General features: G+C 46.7%; 1 protein-coding gene across 1 annotated transcript; it reads left to right on the top strand.

Moving 5' to 3' along the window:
* Window positions 1–1,663: 1,663 nt before the first annotated feature.
* Window positions 1,664–2,941, top strand: LOC119403634 (G-protein coupled receptor dmsr-1). Its single transcript, XM_037670556.2, has one exon. The coding sequence runs from the start codon at window positions 1,721–1,723 to the stop codon at window positions 2,900–2,902; it is 1,182 nt and encodes a 393-aa protein (XP_037526484.1). The 5' UTR covers window positions 1,664–1,720; the 3' UTR covers window positions 2,903–2,941.
* The last annotated feature ends 9,700 nt before the right edge of the window (window positions 2,942–12,641 follow it).

The following is a 12,641-nucleotide window of genomic DNA, read 5'->3' on the forward strand; positions in this document are numbered from 1 at the left end:
GGAACGGCGCGCGTGGTTCAAAGGTTCCGTTTTCGCCGAACTGCGCTTCGTCCGGCGCCCGGCTACACTCACAGAAAAGATCGCGTAAAAGGGGCGCCTTTATTTTTTTGTCCCCCAACAATAATCATCATCTGGCTTGCTTGCATTTCCTTTCTTGAAAACTCGGAGCTGGCCACTTGTCAACCAAGATTGCTATGTCACGCAGATAGCGCACATGCCGTCCGTGACCAGAAAGTGCCAAATAAGGAAGGCAAAATAAATGACGATTATTGTTGTGGGGCAAAAAGACGCTCTTCTTACTCCATCTCTTCTGTGGGTGTGCGCTCACGCGGTCGCGTCTCAGTGGTAGTTTCAGTATCGCGTACTGCCGCGTGTGTTTTGTACGATCGTGAAAGTCGCTCTGACAGAAAGTTCGACAAAATGCCGCATGCATGTGATGTTGCCGGATGCCCGAATGGTGCACGCCGTCAGTGCAGGCCACCGCGCAGTATAGGCGGGCAACGATGGGCACGGCAACAGTGACGCCAGAAAGACCGCTTTCAGGCGGGTGACTTGAAGTGCGCTAACGCGATGCGGACCACTAAGCCTGATTTTATTTCAAAATAAGCACTTCCTTGGCACAAAAGTAGCATTACGAGGTTTCTGTACCGCTATTTCAACAACCAACGTCGACTTAATATTTGCCTTTAGTGTCCCTTTAAGGGTTGTAGAAATAAGTGCCTTTGTTGTCCTCAAACCATTACTACTACACTACGCGCTTACTACTACTGCTTGACGAAAAGTGTCCACATGGCAAAGCAGCACCTGTGCGCTACGTGCCACGAAAGCGCTGTTGACTTTCTTGCGGGCCACGAGCCTGAACGAAACTTTGTAAACAGTGTAGTTTGTGTGTGCGCGGCAGCATGTGCTATGCGTTTATCACTGGTGTATATATCATAATCGTCACCCAGCACCTGGAGTAGCATGTCAGGCGAATAACCAGGCAAACATCTCCAGCTTTTCATTAAAAATGTTTCTCTCTCTCTCTCTTGTCGAAACATTGGTTACAGCGACATTCCCTGTTCAACGACTTCTCATTGTACTTCAAATGAAATCAAATCATTCTATTTCCCAGAAGGAAACAGGTTCTAGAGAGGTTCACTGGTTAAAAGCTGTTTATGGACAGCTTGACGAGGCCAGTGAAGCCTATACAAGGCAGTTGGGACGATGACAGAGATGCTTAATAACGATAAACTGACTATAAGCTAACATTACAATATCAAATACGGTGTAAGAAAAAAATACATATATACATTACTACGAAAACATACTGATACGAAACATAGCACAGAAGATAGTTACATGGACGCGAGCAAAAAGAAAAAACAAAGGAAAAAAACACAAAGGAAAAATCCAACAACCATAACACCACTATCGCCAAAATAAAATAATCACGAAATATCAGGGACGATATATACAAAATTGCTCTTGTGTATGACCTGCATCATAGAATGCACATCACATGTCAAACTTAGCGGTAATATATAAGTGCTTCTGGGAAAGGCCAGCTGGATCAGTAGATAGTAACTTTCTTGGTGGATAAGAAAGTGTCGAGCTTTAGTGGCGTGGTAGACTATAATGATAAAGCCTTCTTTGATGTCTGTCTCTTTTACGCTGCAGGACGCTGCTGTGTCCACAAGCGCCGATCCGTTGGTTGCAAACAAGGGAAACTGAAGCACTCATGGCCGAGGTTCTGAACGTGAGCAGCATGCTGCAGATAGCGGACAGCCTGTATCTGGACGAGGAAAATCTGTCCCTGACGGATGCTAACTTGAGTGGACCCTTCGCTGGCTTCGACGTGTTCGAGGAGGAGGAGCTCCCGTACCACGGCGCCGAACTTGGCCGCTTCCACGCATGGTATACGAGCCACTTGCACGGCTACCTGAGCATGACTGTGTGCGTGTTCGGCATCCTCGCCAACGTGCTTAATATCATCGTCCTCACGCAACGCAACATGGTGTCGCCAACGAACGGCATCTTGACGGGCCTCGCCGTGGCCGACATGCTGGTGATCGCCACATACTTACCGTACACAATCACGACGCACGTGATGCCACCCGCACGAACGCAGAGCTTCGGTACGGCAGTCTTCATCCTTGTGCACGCACACGTGAGCGTCGTCTTTCACACAGTGTCCACGTGGTTGACCGTGACGTTGGCCGTGTGGCGTTTCCTTGCCGTCAGCTTCCCGGCCTCAAGCAAGGAGTGGTGCAGCATGCACCGCGCTCGCTGGGCTGTCGTGAGCGTGTATGTGTCGTGCGCTCTTTGCTGCCTGCCGGTGTACCTTTCATTTACGGTGCACCAGGCGGGCACGCCCCAGGAACCCTCGTACAAGGTCGACTTCAGTAACATCACACGCGCCAACGGCGCCTTCTTGCAAAATCTAAACTTCTGGACCTACTCGGTTCTCATGAAGCTGGTGCCGTGCGTGGCGCTGACGGGCCTCAGCCTTGGGCTGCTGCGCGTGCTGTATGAAGCCAAGGCTCGCAAGCGACGCCTTCGGCGAGGAGCTAGTGGCCACAGCGGCCATGGAGGTGGCAGCGAAGAGGCTCGCGACCGCACCACGCGCATGCTGCTCGCCGTTCTCCTGCTCTTCCTGGTGACCGAATTCCCGTCCGGCATAGCTGCCCTTCTCAGCGGCATTCTCGGCGATGACTTCTTTCTGCACGTCTACATGAACTTCGGCGAGGTTATGGATATCCTGGCACTGGTCAATAGTGCCGTCAACTTCATTCTATACTGCTCCATGAGCAGGCAGTTCCGCAAAGCGTTTGCTGCTCTCTTCACGCCTCGCATCATGGCCAAGTGGTTTCCCCTGACGTCAGAACCACCGAACAGTACCTACGCCACCACTTGTGTCTAGAGCAGGCTGCGTGCGCACGCTGGCACGGTGGTGGTTGCTGGGACCCGTATGAGTGCGCGAGCACAAAGACTGCTTCATCACTGTGGTGTCACGTTTTGCTCACGTGTCAGGGGATAAGATCTCGATTTCATCATTCATCTTACGTATTAAGTTAGCCTGTGACTAATTTTTGCCCGCTCTTCCACCACATCCGCCATTTCGTCGTCAGTGTGTGTCACAGTGTAGTGAGAAAACTAGGCCAGAACTGATGTTAAGCTAAGATTTGGTTCTGACAAACCATGTCTGGGCTGTCGACATAACATGGGAAGAACCTTGCGAAGGGAGAAGTGAGAGTCCTAATTGGCAAGGAAAAATCGCATCCGACAGGCTTCGTTCCAGCTGCTTCTTGTTCTGTGTACTAATGCCGCAGCCGAAAGCCAAAATACAAAATATACTGCGCAAGTGAATGATGTGCCAAGGGCGAATCACGTATGCTTGTGAGCGTACTTCGTGATGGACTGTAATATAGAATATATAGTCATAGCATATATGTTATCTTACTCAGCCAACACGACACAAACAGGCAGTGGTGACACGTTTCCACGACAAAACTGCCAGAAGGAAACAGAAGAACCGAGGGAATTCAAGGTGAATTCGTGGCGTTGAAAACTAAAGAGCGTGTTTTAGTGTACAATGAAAACAGGAAACGGTACTCTTGACTCAAACGCGAATATGCGTTGCATAGCGATGGGCTCCAATATTGTCAGAAAAGCTGCGAGATGGTCGCTCCAGTTAAAAAATGAAGGTAATTCGCCCTTTCTCCCTCGAAGCCTGGTGCGTATCCATTTTTTTTAGCTTCGTTTCGTGTCCAAATGACTGAAATGTGCGAAATGAGTCAAAGGGATTCTAATATAATTTTGGACCCACTTTTAGTTCAGAACTTTGTGGCTTTCAAGATGTTAACAGACTGAACAGCGTTGTTAATGACGCCTTGCACAGTTCGCCAAGGACGTTATTGGGGGCAGTGTGAGTTGTGTGTGCGTTCTTCCCCTGTGTTTTTCCCGAAGTGTCGTTCAAAAGAAGATCGAAGAGGCAGAGACAGTGCCCCAGAAGTCTGTTGAAGAGAACATTTATTTTGATTGCTTCATGTGCGGTTACCCTGACAATAGGTAACATCCGCACGCCTCTGAAACCTACGGTCATGACAGCACCGAGGTCTCCGGCTCGGTGCAGACAGCTGGATGCGCCAATAGTTTACTGTGGTAGCTTACTTAATAGATTGTAGTTAGAGGAACCTTCGACGACTTTTATTCGTTGAAAGGAGAAAGTAGGTGGGTGGTTACCATGCGCTCACAGATCATTCCTTTCATTCTCGTTAATTCTGCAACGCAAAACTGGTGCAAAAGCACTCTTGTTGGGGCCGTAACGGCGCACAGGGCCTGTGATATTATAACGGACGTTAAGCTGTTAACCGCACGGAGTCTGCCACTACATAAAAACAATCCTCAAAATAGCAGACCTTATTGCTATGCCGATTTATCTAAGAATTCTCAAACATCCTTGAATAATGCACTCGTTATAGATGCAGCAATCAACACAAGAAAGATGCTCAGGGGAAGACGGTGTCTGGAAGTGATGAAAAATTGCTGAACAGGGCATGTTGCTGTCTTGGTCAGGGCTTGCTACTGCCTTCCTTAGCAGCGTTTTTATATACGCCCTTATCACTCTCCCCAAACCTCAAAGTTGAAGCAGCAAAAGAGTAAGCTTTTGCGCAAAGGCAAGAAAACCGAGGAAGGTGGTATTGGAAAAAGAAAAGCTTGCGCGCACTCCCAGTATTTGGGGACATGTGTACGTAGCGCCACATATCGCTGGCGGCAGCGGCACCCGCCGTAACTGAGCGATGAGTCCGCGAAAAATTGACTCCCGGTTCTACACAGTAAAAACAAAAGTGCAACATTCTGGTAAGACAGCAGTATCGCATTACAAAGCGCGTGGCTTCCCAGGACACTCAGTTACGGCAGTGCGCCGTTGCCACGGCCGAGAGATGGCGCCACGTGCATGTGTCCTCAAGTCCTGGTCATTACAAAGGGAGCGTCCGTGTTGTACACTAAGGGAGGAACAAAAGTGTGTGTCTATGTGTGTGCAAGGGGTGGGGGGTACGAGGGTGAATACTGGTTTTGGTCTCTTTCACGGGTTGGCATGGCGCAGAACCATCATCCCGCAAGGGGGGCAGAAAATACTGTCATTGCTGTTTCCCCATGGACCACCGCACAGAGTGGGTAATGACTAGAAACGACAAGTTTCATGGTAATCGAGAACCTCTGCGCCTTGCGCAGAGGTTCTATGCGCCTCTGCGCCTTTCTTTTTACAAGAGAATCTTTCTCCGTTTTGTTCTCTTTGCCCAAAAACTTACTCTCCTCGCCTTCTACCTTTGAGGTCGGAGGAGAGTGAGCAAGGTGCGTATAAACAGTCTGCTAAGGAAGGGAGTTGCTCCAGGAACATTCCAAATTTAATGATTTTTCACCATTATAGACGTGTCTCGCATTTGGGGTTTGTCACTTTTGCACAACAGGGCGCAATACTTTCATCGGTATTATAGTTAAAAATTTTCCACGGAAAGACACCAAATGGCTCCACTTGGACATGCCTGTTCAGTTATTGGTTAGCGAGTTCAAAGGGACGAAGACATTTAGAAGTTGTCGTTGGCATCCTGTAAGGCAGCTGACCTTTTATTTGTGAACACGTCTACTTATATGTGTGAACATGTCTACCTTCTTTTTAGAAAATAGCTTGTTTGAGAACGAAACCGTAGGCGTCGAAATATGTCAAAACGTCCACGTACTTAAAGTACATTCGATGATACTGTCGTTCCATTTCAGCGGAGCACAAATTGAATGTTTTCAATGCAGTAAGTGTTAAACTAAAACACGAGGATACCTAGATAGACGTGTAAGTAACCGAAATTTTTCAATTTGATGGACTCGAAGTGCTAACCCGCAGATATGTGTCCCGGGCGTCCACATGTTAACGTATTTTCGTTGTTGACGTATAACCTGCAGTCATTCTTCTTTATTGGAAACCACTATCAAATTTTAAACACATGTCAGCAAAAGCAATAATAAAGCAGTCAGTTATTTGTATATTGAGTTTCGATTTTTCAACTACGGTGCGGAAAATTGCCCGCTTTAAACAAATATAATGCAAAAAGTGGATAGCGCAGCGGTCCTGTTGCAAAACGCATAAACTGGACGAAACTGCCGTTGTTCAGCGTATAATTATGGTCGACTGTTAGGCTTCTAACAATTTAGGAGCATCCCGCGACATAAATGTTGGTAAAAACACCTGGAATGATGGCGAGTGTAACCAGAGCACAGAGCCTAGGGGCATTTTTTGCGGTTTGTTATTCTGTACTTGCGTGGCGGCTAAAAAGGTCACACCGTAATCTGCTACGTCGGTTCTCTGGTGGCTTATGAGCAGGCGAAATTTTTCTCTTTTTTTTCTGACAGTAAGCTCAGGCCTGGCAAAAACCGTTATCGCGTCTAGGTCAATACTGTGAAACACGATGACAAGCTGTGGCACTTTTCTTTTTTCTTTTTTTTTAATCAAACAATCTCTCTCATTGTTGGCAGCAATACTGTAGTGTCCGCGTGAGAAAAAAAAAGAGTGAAAAGTTGAAACAGAATTTCCCACGATGGACTTGTAGGGTTCTAAAAAAATGTTGCGGGGCAGTAACATCTGATTGGTTGAAGACGCATTACATCGATTATGCCTCATTCTTGACATGAGGTATGTTGTGTGGACGTACGCTGAGTCGTCATACGCAAGATATCTCGTCACAGCTAACTGGTGACGCAAGATGCGTAGAGATCAAGCGCATCGCTGCACTTATGCGTTCATAACGCGCTATGTGTTGCTGGTTTTTTTTAAACAATAATGCTCGACACATTTTGAATAACTCACTCAAAGTGTAGAGATTTCGGTTTTAGGCACTCAAAGGAGCATTCAGCCAAATCATACTAATGTCCAACTTTAGTAAGCAGTTCTCAATTTCTCAAGTTCTCAGGCTATTCTTAATTTATGTGATTGCCTTTCTGTTGTCGTCAAAGTTAGTTACTATCCGTAACATATCGGCGGCTTCTTTCACTAACACAAGAATATGCGAAAGCCAGCGCCTATAAAGTTTAATCGTGTCTTATGACTAAAGATCAAAGGAAACGATATGAGAGGTATCGGCAACGGGCGTCGTGCCAGCGACCGCCTGTTATAGAGCAAATGTCATTTTTTTGCGGCTTGTAGCTTTTCAAATATGGGCACGCCTTATTCCGAGAGCAGCGAGAGCGCTGCGGTAGAACGCAAACATCGATAGCTTTAGTCGATTGCCCACAGAGTTTAAAAAATGAGCACAGTGGCGCCCGGCTGTGAAGACTATGTCTGGTTGTCGGAACTACGCAATGCATCCTGCTTCGCCTGGCAGGTGACTGTTTACATGGAAAAGAAAGGCGTTATTCCGGACCGTGTCTTAAAGGGACTGATAACCGGCCAGAACGTGTCACAAGACACTGGTGCAAGAACAACTGAATTAGAGTGAGAGAACCGAGCATTCTTTTTGCGATTTGAATAGGACTCGTACGTTTAATATTATTAATTGTCGGGGTTTAGCCTCCCAAAACCACGATATGATTATGAGAGACGCCGTAGTGGAGGGCTCCGAAAAATTACCACCTGGGGTTCTTTAACGTGTACCTAAATCTAAGTACACGGGCCTCAAGCATTTTGGCCTCCATCGAAAATACGGCCGCCGCGGCCGGGATTCGATCCCGCGGCCCGCGGGTCAGCAGTCGAGCACCATACTCACTAGACCGCCGTGGCGCATGCCGTGGCGAATAGGAATTGTATTTTTAAATTGCGTTTGAAAATCACAAATGCCGCCCCGTCGCGTTGCCTGGCGACAAGCCTTGGTACTGCGCGAATGAGTCGGGCGAACTCACCGCTTTATTCTAAGCTCATTACGAAAAAGCTGCTGGCGCTGCCTTCGCGGCAATAGTGGGACAATGTCGAGCCGCGGCGCATGCGCGCGGTGTGCTCGCATGGGCACGAACCGCTATGGCGCTCACCTGCCACTGTTTGCAGCACGTGTTGCGTTGCGTGTACGACGTCGTCGCCGCTGCAGATAGAAAAATTCTGATAAAAAATGTTTACGTCGTCTTCTGCGTTACCACTGATTAGACACTCGCAAGCTTTCTGTTGCACTAAAAAAAGCAGGTACCATAAAAATTGGTTGTCATCCCCTTTAAGCATGGAGTGGCCGGGTTTATCTTTAATTGGACATTAAACTTTTCATCCTTGCTCAAGGTCTTAAGAAATCAGTGCTTCAAGAGAAATTTGTTAGACAGAGCTTCAAGAATGCTTACCACTGCAAAGTTGAAATATTTTGGTTAAGAAATACAACAAGCACAAATAATTATATTAATAATAACCATTGACGACATTAAGAACAATAGGGTAGAAAAAACTCTACACTGTGCTGTGTTCAAAAACAAAATAAAAGAGAACCTTGCATACATTATTTGCGTTCAAAAGATAAAGAAATGAAAGCAATCAGCAACTAAATGAACAAGGATAAGCAGAGCAAGACATCTTTCGGCAAGATCAGTGCGGGTATGGCACACAGTCACCCATCGGTAATCTAGCCAAGTTTCTCCTAGTTAGAACCCTGCCTCGTTTTTTCATCTTTTCAACCTAAATGTGGGTGCATTATCCAGTTAATACGCTTTGACGTGCGCGTCACTTCTACGTCATGTCCTGAGCAAAAATAGCGGCATGTCCAGAATGCGGCCCGCGATAGGCTGCAGCTCAGGCGAGGCTTGCCACTGAGTGAAAGCAGCTGTCATCTTCTGTCCGTCTGCGGTCCTGTGCGCCGTTGCGGCAGAGCGGTCTGCGTGTAGGGATAGCCTGTACCACTCAGAGCGCCCGCTTATTGCTTATAATCGTTGTTATTGTGGTTGTTGTTGCTTGTCCAAAGCGTCGTGGACACTCGTGCGTTACTTGTTCGTCGTCACGAGCTCCCTCCTGCGAGGGGAGCGAAAGCGTTCGTTGTACCTGTCGCGGAAGCCGCGCCGAGCCCCCTACCCATGGCTGGTCGCCGGCCGGCGCCGCACAAAAGACCGCGCTCGAGAGGGCAGCCCGCGTCGCCCGCACGAGGCCGCCTTCACCACCGTAAAAAAAAAAGAAAAAAAAAGAACCCTTCCCTTACTGTTTTCTGTGTTGTACTGTGTCACCGCATGAGGCGCTGCGCTTGGGGGCGTCGCGCAACCGACTCAGCGGGCGACACCGACGCCGAAAAGGCTCGATGCTGCCGCTGACACACCATGCGCACGGTCGCCAAGGGTTCCCTCGATTGGCGTGTTGCGGGAGAGGATACAAGCCAGCGTGAACCCTGTGTTTCTTGTTATCTGGTTTCGAGGCTCTGCGTCAAGTGGGCCTTGCCAGTACGCCTCAAGGACAGCGCTGTCGCGATCGATTGACTGTCCTTTATTTTGTGTTTCTTTTTGGAACTTGAAAACAACAACAAAAAAACGAACAATTCAGAGCTAACTTATTCATGTAAGGGTACTGCGCGAGATCATGGAATAAAAAGAAACGTAGTTGCTGAAGTGGTAGTTAATTTCGTTCGCCATGCTGACACGCGTGCCACGTAAAGCGCAACGCTTCGGGCGTTCCAGCCAAGTGTGGCGACGTCCGGTGCTCTCATTTCCACAGAAACAAAGAATTGAAGTAGAATACCGCGTTACCCGGCAACAACGACGGCCTGACAGATTTGCTTCTGATGTTCGCCTGCTCTATGTTTCTTTAGGCCAGCTCCACTATCATTAGTTCTTGCTTCCATAAGTATCAGCGTTTCGTATACTGCGCGCAATGTTAAAAATAAACACAAAGAGTGCGATGCTCCTGCTTCAGAAAAACATAGGCTGAGGCGACATTCCAGAAAGAATAGACGTGAAAAGTTATACAGGAAAGCTCGCGCGTGGGGCGTGCAATCCGATCTCGAGGCACACCGGCAGGATAAAACTCTGCATTTCGTTAGCTAAAGCATTGAGTAGATTTCACTACAGGGATGACTGTGATCAGGAGAATGCATCTGCTTACGGCCTCTTGGAGCTGCGCATTTGTTTCCGCTTTTGTTGTAAGGACTGATTCATTATGGCGTTCAGTTCTCGAGCCAAGCTCACGCGCGCTTCTTTCCACTGCTCGACGCTACTTGGCGCTCTCTAATTCAGGCTCAATAAGGCACAACTTTAGTATTTCAGCAAGCTCATAAATGTAGCCGTTGGTTCGGAGCTCAATTATGACAGCAATTGCCTGGTTCTATTTCTTGCCCTGCCCTTTGTAAAACCTGTCCTTCATTCGTCATGAACCTGTGCGTCTCAGTTTAACACTGTTTCGTCGATGCAGCCGTTATGCGTTAATTTTGTTATTGCAGCGTGAACCATTTGAATTAATTTACTAATTTTCAGACACATCTTGCTCTATACAGATCGTTCCTATCGTTACTGTGCAATTTCACTGTTCAGATAAAAAATATGCCTCCTCGTGGCAATGGTTCACACCTTCGTTCTTTATCTGAACATCGATAGTCTGCAGCTCCTAATTAGGCCGCGTGGCATTAAAAAAAATCTTCTTTTAGAAAACAAACATGTCAGGATGATGGGGAAGCTTTTTCAGCTGCCTATATTATCCGATTACAGAATTGGTAGAGGTGGCGCTGTAGATACATCGCCTTTCAGCTCAATAAAAAAACTGCTACATAAACTGGAGTATGGCACGGGACTCTGAATGGGCGGTCTCACAATGAAAGTTGAACGACAACAAGCGTCGCGTATATAGAAAACAAATTTTGCAATGGCATAATCAACCACTAAAATAATAAGTTACAAGCCGTACCTCTCGATGTTCTGCGCGTCAATTTCTCACGCAGCCCATCAGAAGGAAGCAAACAGTGCGCGAAAGGCCTTCAATATCGCTTGAGAAGTTAGCACAACGCATTTAACCAACCAGAAACACTGTCCTGCGTGCACAGCACGGATACTGCCTGGAACATTGGCATCTGAAGAATTATGAAGCTAGATGAGTTTTCCTGCATCACAAAATTAGTATTTTTATGCAGTAAACGTCCCATGTCGACATGTTCGGCAAAGAGTAACATATCACTCCTGTCGAGACCAAGCTATGCGAAAAAAGGTATATTTGATTATTGCAATAGACTAAAGGTAAACTATAGCAAACTATTGCAAATATATAGCAAACTAGTTTATTGTGACGTTCCGTTTAATTTTTGCGGTCCAACACTCTCTTGTGCAGGGCATCCCGTCGCAACGTGGCAAAAGCTTCATCACTCAGGTTTTAGCTTTCACCTGCCGTTTGATATGTCGCTATTTTAATCCAATTCAGTCAAAATTTTAATGAACTTGCTCCTGCAACAAACTCTGCGAAATTTCCCTACAGCCTGTCTCACCCGAAGAATTGCGTTGAAATGCTGGAGCAAAGAGCTCATTCACAGGTGCTTCAGGCAGAAATCCACCACTTTCACTTTCTGCGCAGCGCTTCTAAACACCTCCGGAGGCTTGCTTTCATGCTCAATAGCGCAAAAATTGTTTTTTCTTTCTTCGTCTTGGCGTTGCTGTCAGCCAGGATTGCTTCACGCGCTGTGTGCTTTATTTTACCACCCTTTTTCTTCTGGTCTCATATACTTGTATCACGCAGTGCGATGTCACCGCACCCGCTATAGCGTGCCCATAATGGCAGCTCAGAACATCCCTAACAGGGAAGAGCGTGCAGGTTCTCTGGCTTAAATTTTTTGCCCTTTTAAACTTTCCGCAGTACTACGGAAATAATTACTTGCCTAGAATTGCCGTAAAATATGCGATCTGCAGAAATGTGATTCTCTGCTGAAAAAAAAAAAGGCTGCTCCTACTTAGGAGCTTGAAGAACGAGGAACGCGTTCACTTTGTACTCAATCAATAGCACTTTCTAGGCGACAAGATGGTATCTATTATTTTTATTATGTTACTAAACTACACTGCATCTCGCTGTTATGCGAGCCAACCTTGTCTTATTAAACTTCCACACAGCTATCAAAACGTAACACGGCGTAAACAGGGCTGATAAGAGTAATATTTATATATTTCACCCGCGTAAATGGAAAAACCTTGTCTCTTCAGAACCCCGCTTGGCGTGATGACAAAGGACATCGATTTACATAAGTATATTTGCGTGTGTGGTAGCAACGGGATTATAGGAATGTAAGCGTTAAATAAATTGGTTTTTAAATATGGGGCGAGGGGGGTGGGGGGTTGACGTATTGCGCGTTGCGGCGTCAGGGAGCTCATTTACAACGATCACAGCATTCACTGTTCACGAGAAAGAAAAAAAGTTCCAATGTTGTTATTCACCTCCACGAGCTTTCCTTCACCTCCACGAGCTGTCCAAAGTCCGCCGTTCTGGACAAATGTCGCTCGTACTGATGAAATGTAGCAGGTGAAAGACGCATTCTCACGTTTTCCTACGGAGGACGGTAAGAATGGTTGTTCTATACAAATGGTACCAACGCCCAATCCAGTTTGCTAGTATGAGGAGTAAATATCAACTTGTTTTTTTTTTTTTTCTTTCTGTGGACCGCGGACTTAGTTCATAGCTAACCTCATGGCGTTTTATTGCGCTTATTGGCTAACCGCGTAATATTGCTGTCTGCCTCTCTTGAATG

This window comes from Rhipicephalus sanguineus, chromosome 1 (genome assembly GCF_013339695.2).
Source record: "Rhipicephalus sanguineus isolate Rsan-2018 chromosome 1, BIME_Rsan_1.4, whole genome shotgun sequence".
NCBI classification, from domain to species: Eukaryota; Metazoa; Arthropoda; class Arachnida; order Ixodida; family Ixodidae; genus Rhipicephalus; species Rhipicephalus sanguineus.

Excerpts from the sequence above, each read along its gene's own strand:
- LOC119403634 (XM_037670556.2), top strand. The coding sequence starts at position 1,721 with ATGGCCGAGGTTCTGAACGTGAGCAGCATGCTGCAGATAGCGGACAGC.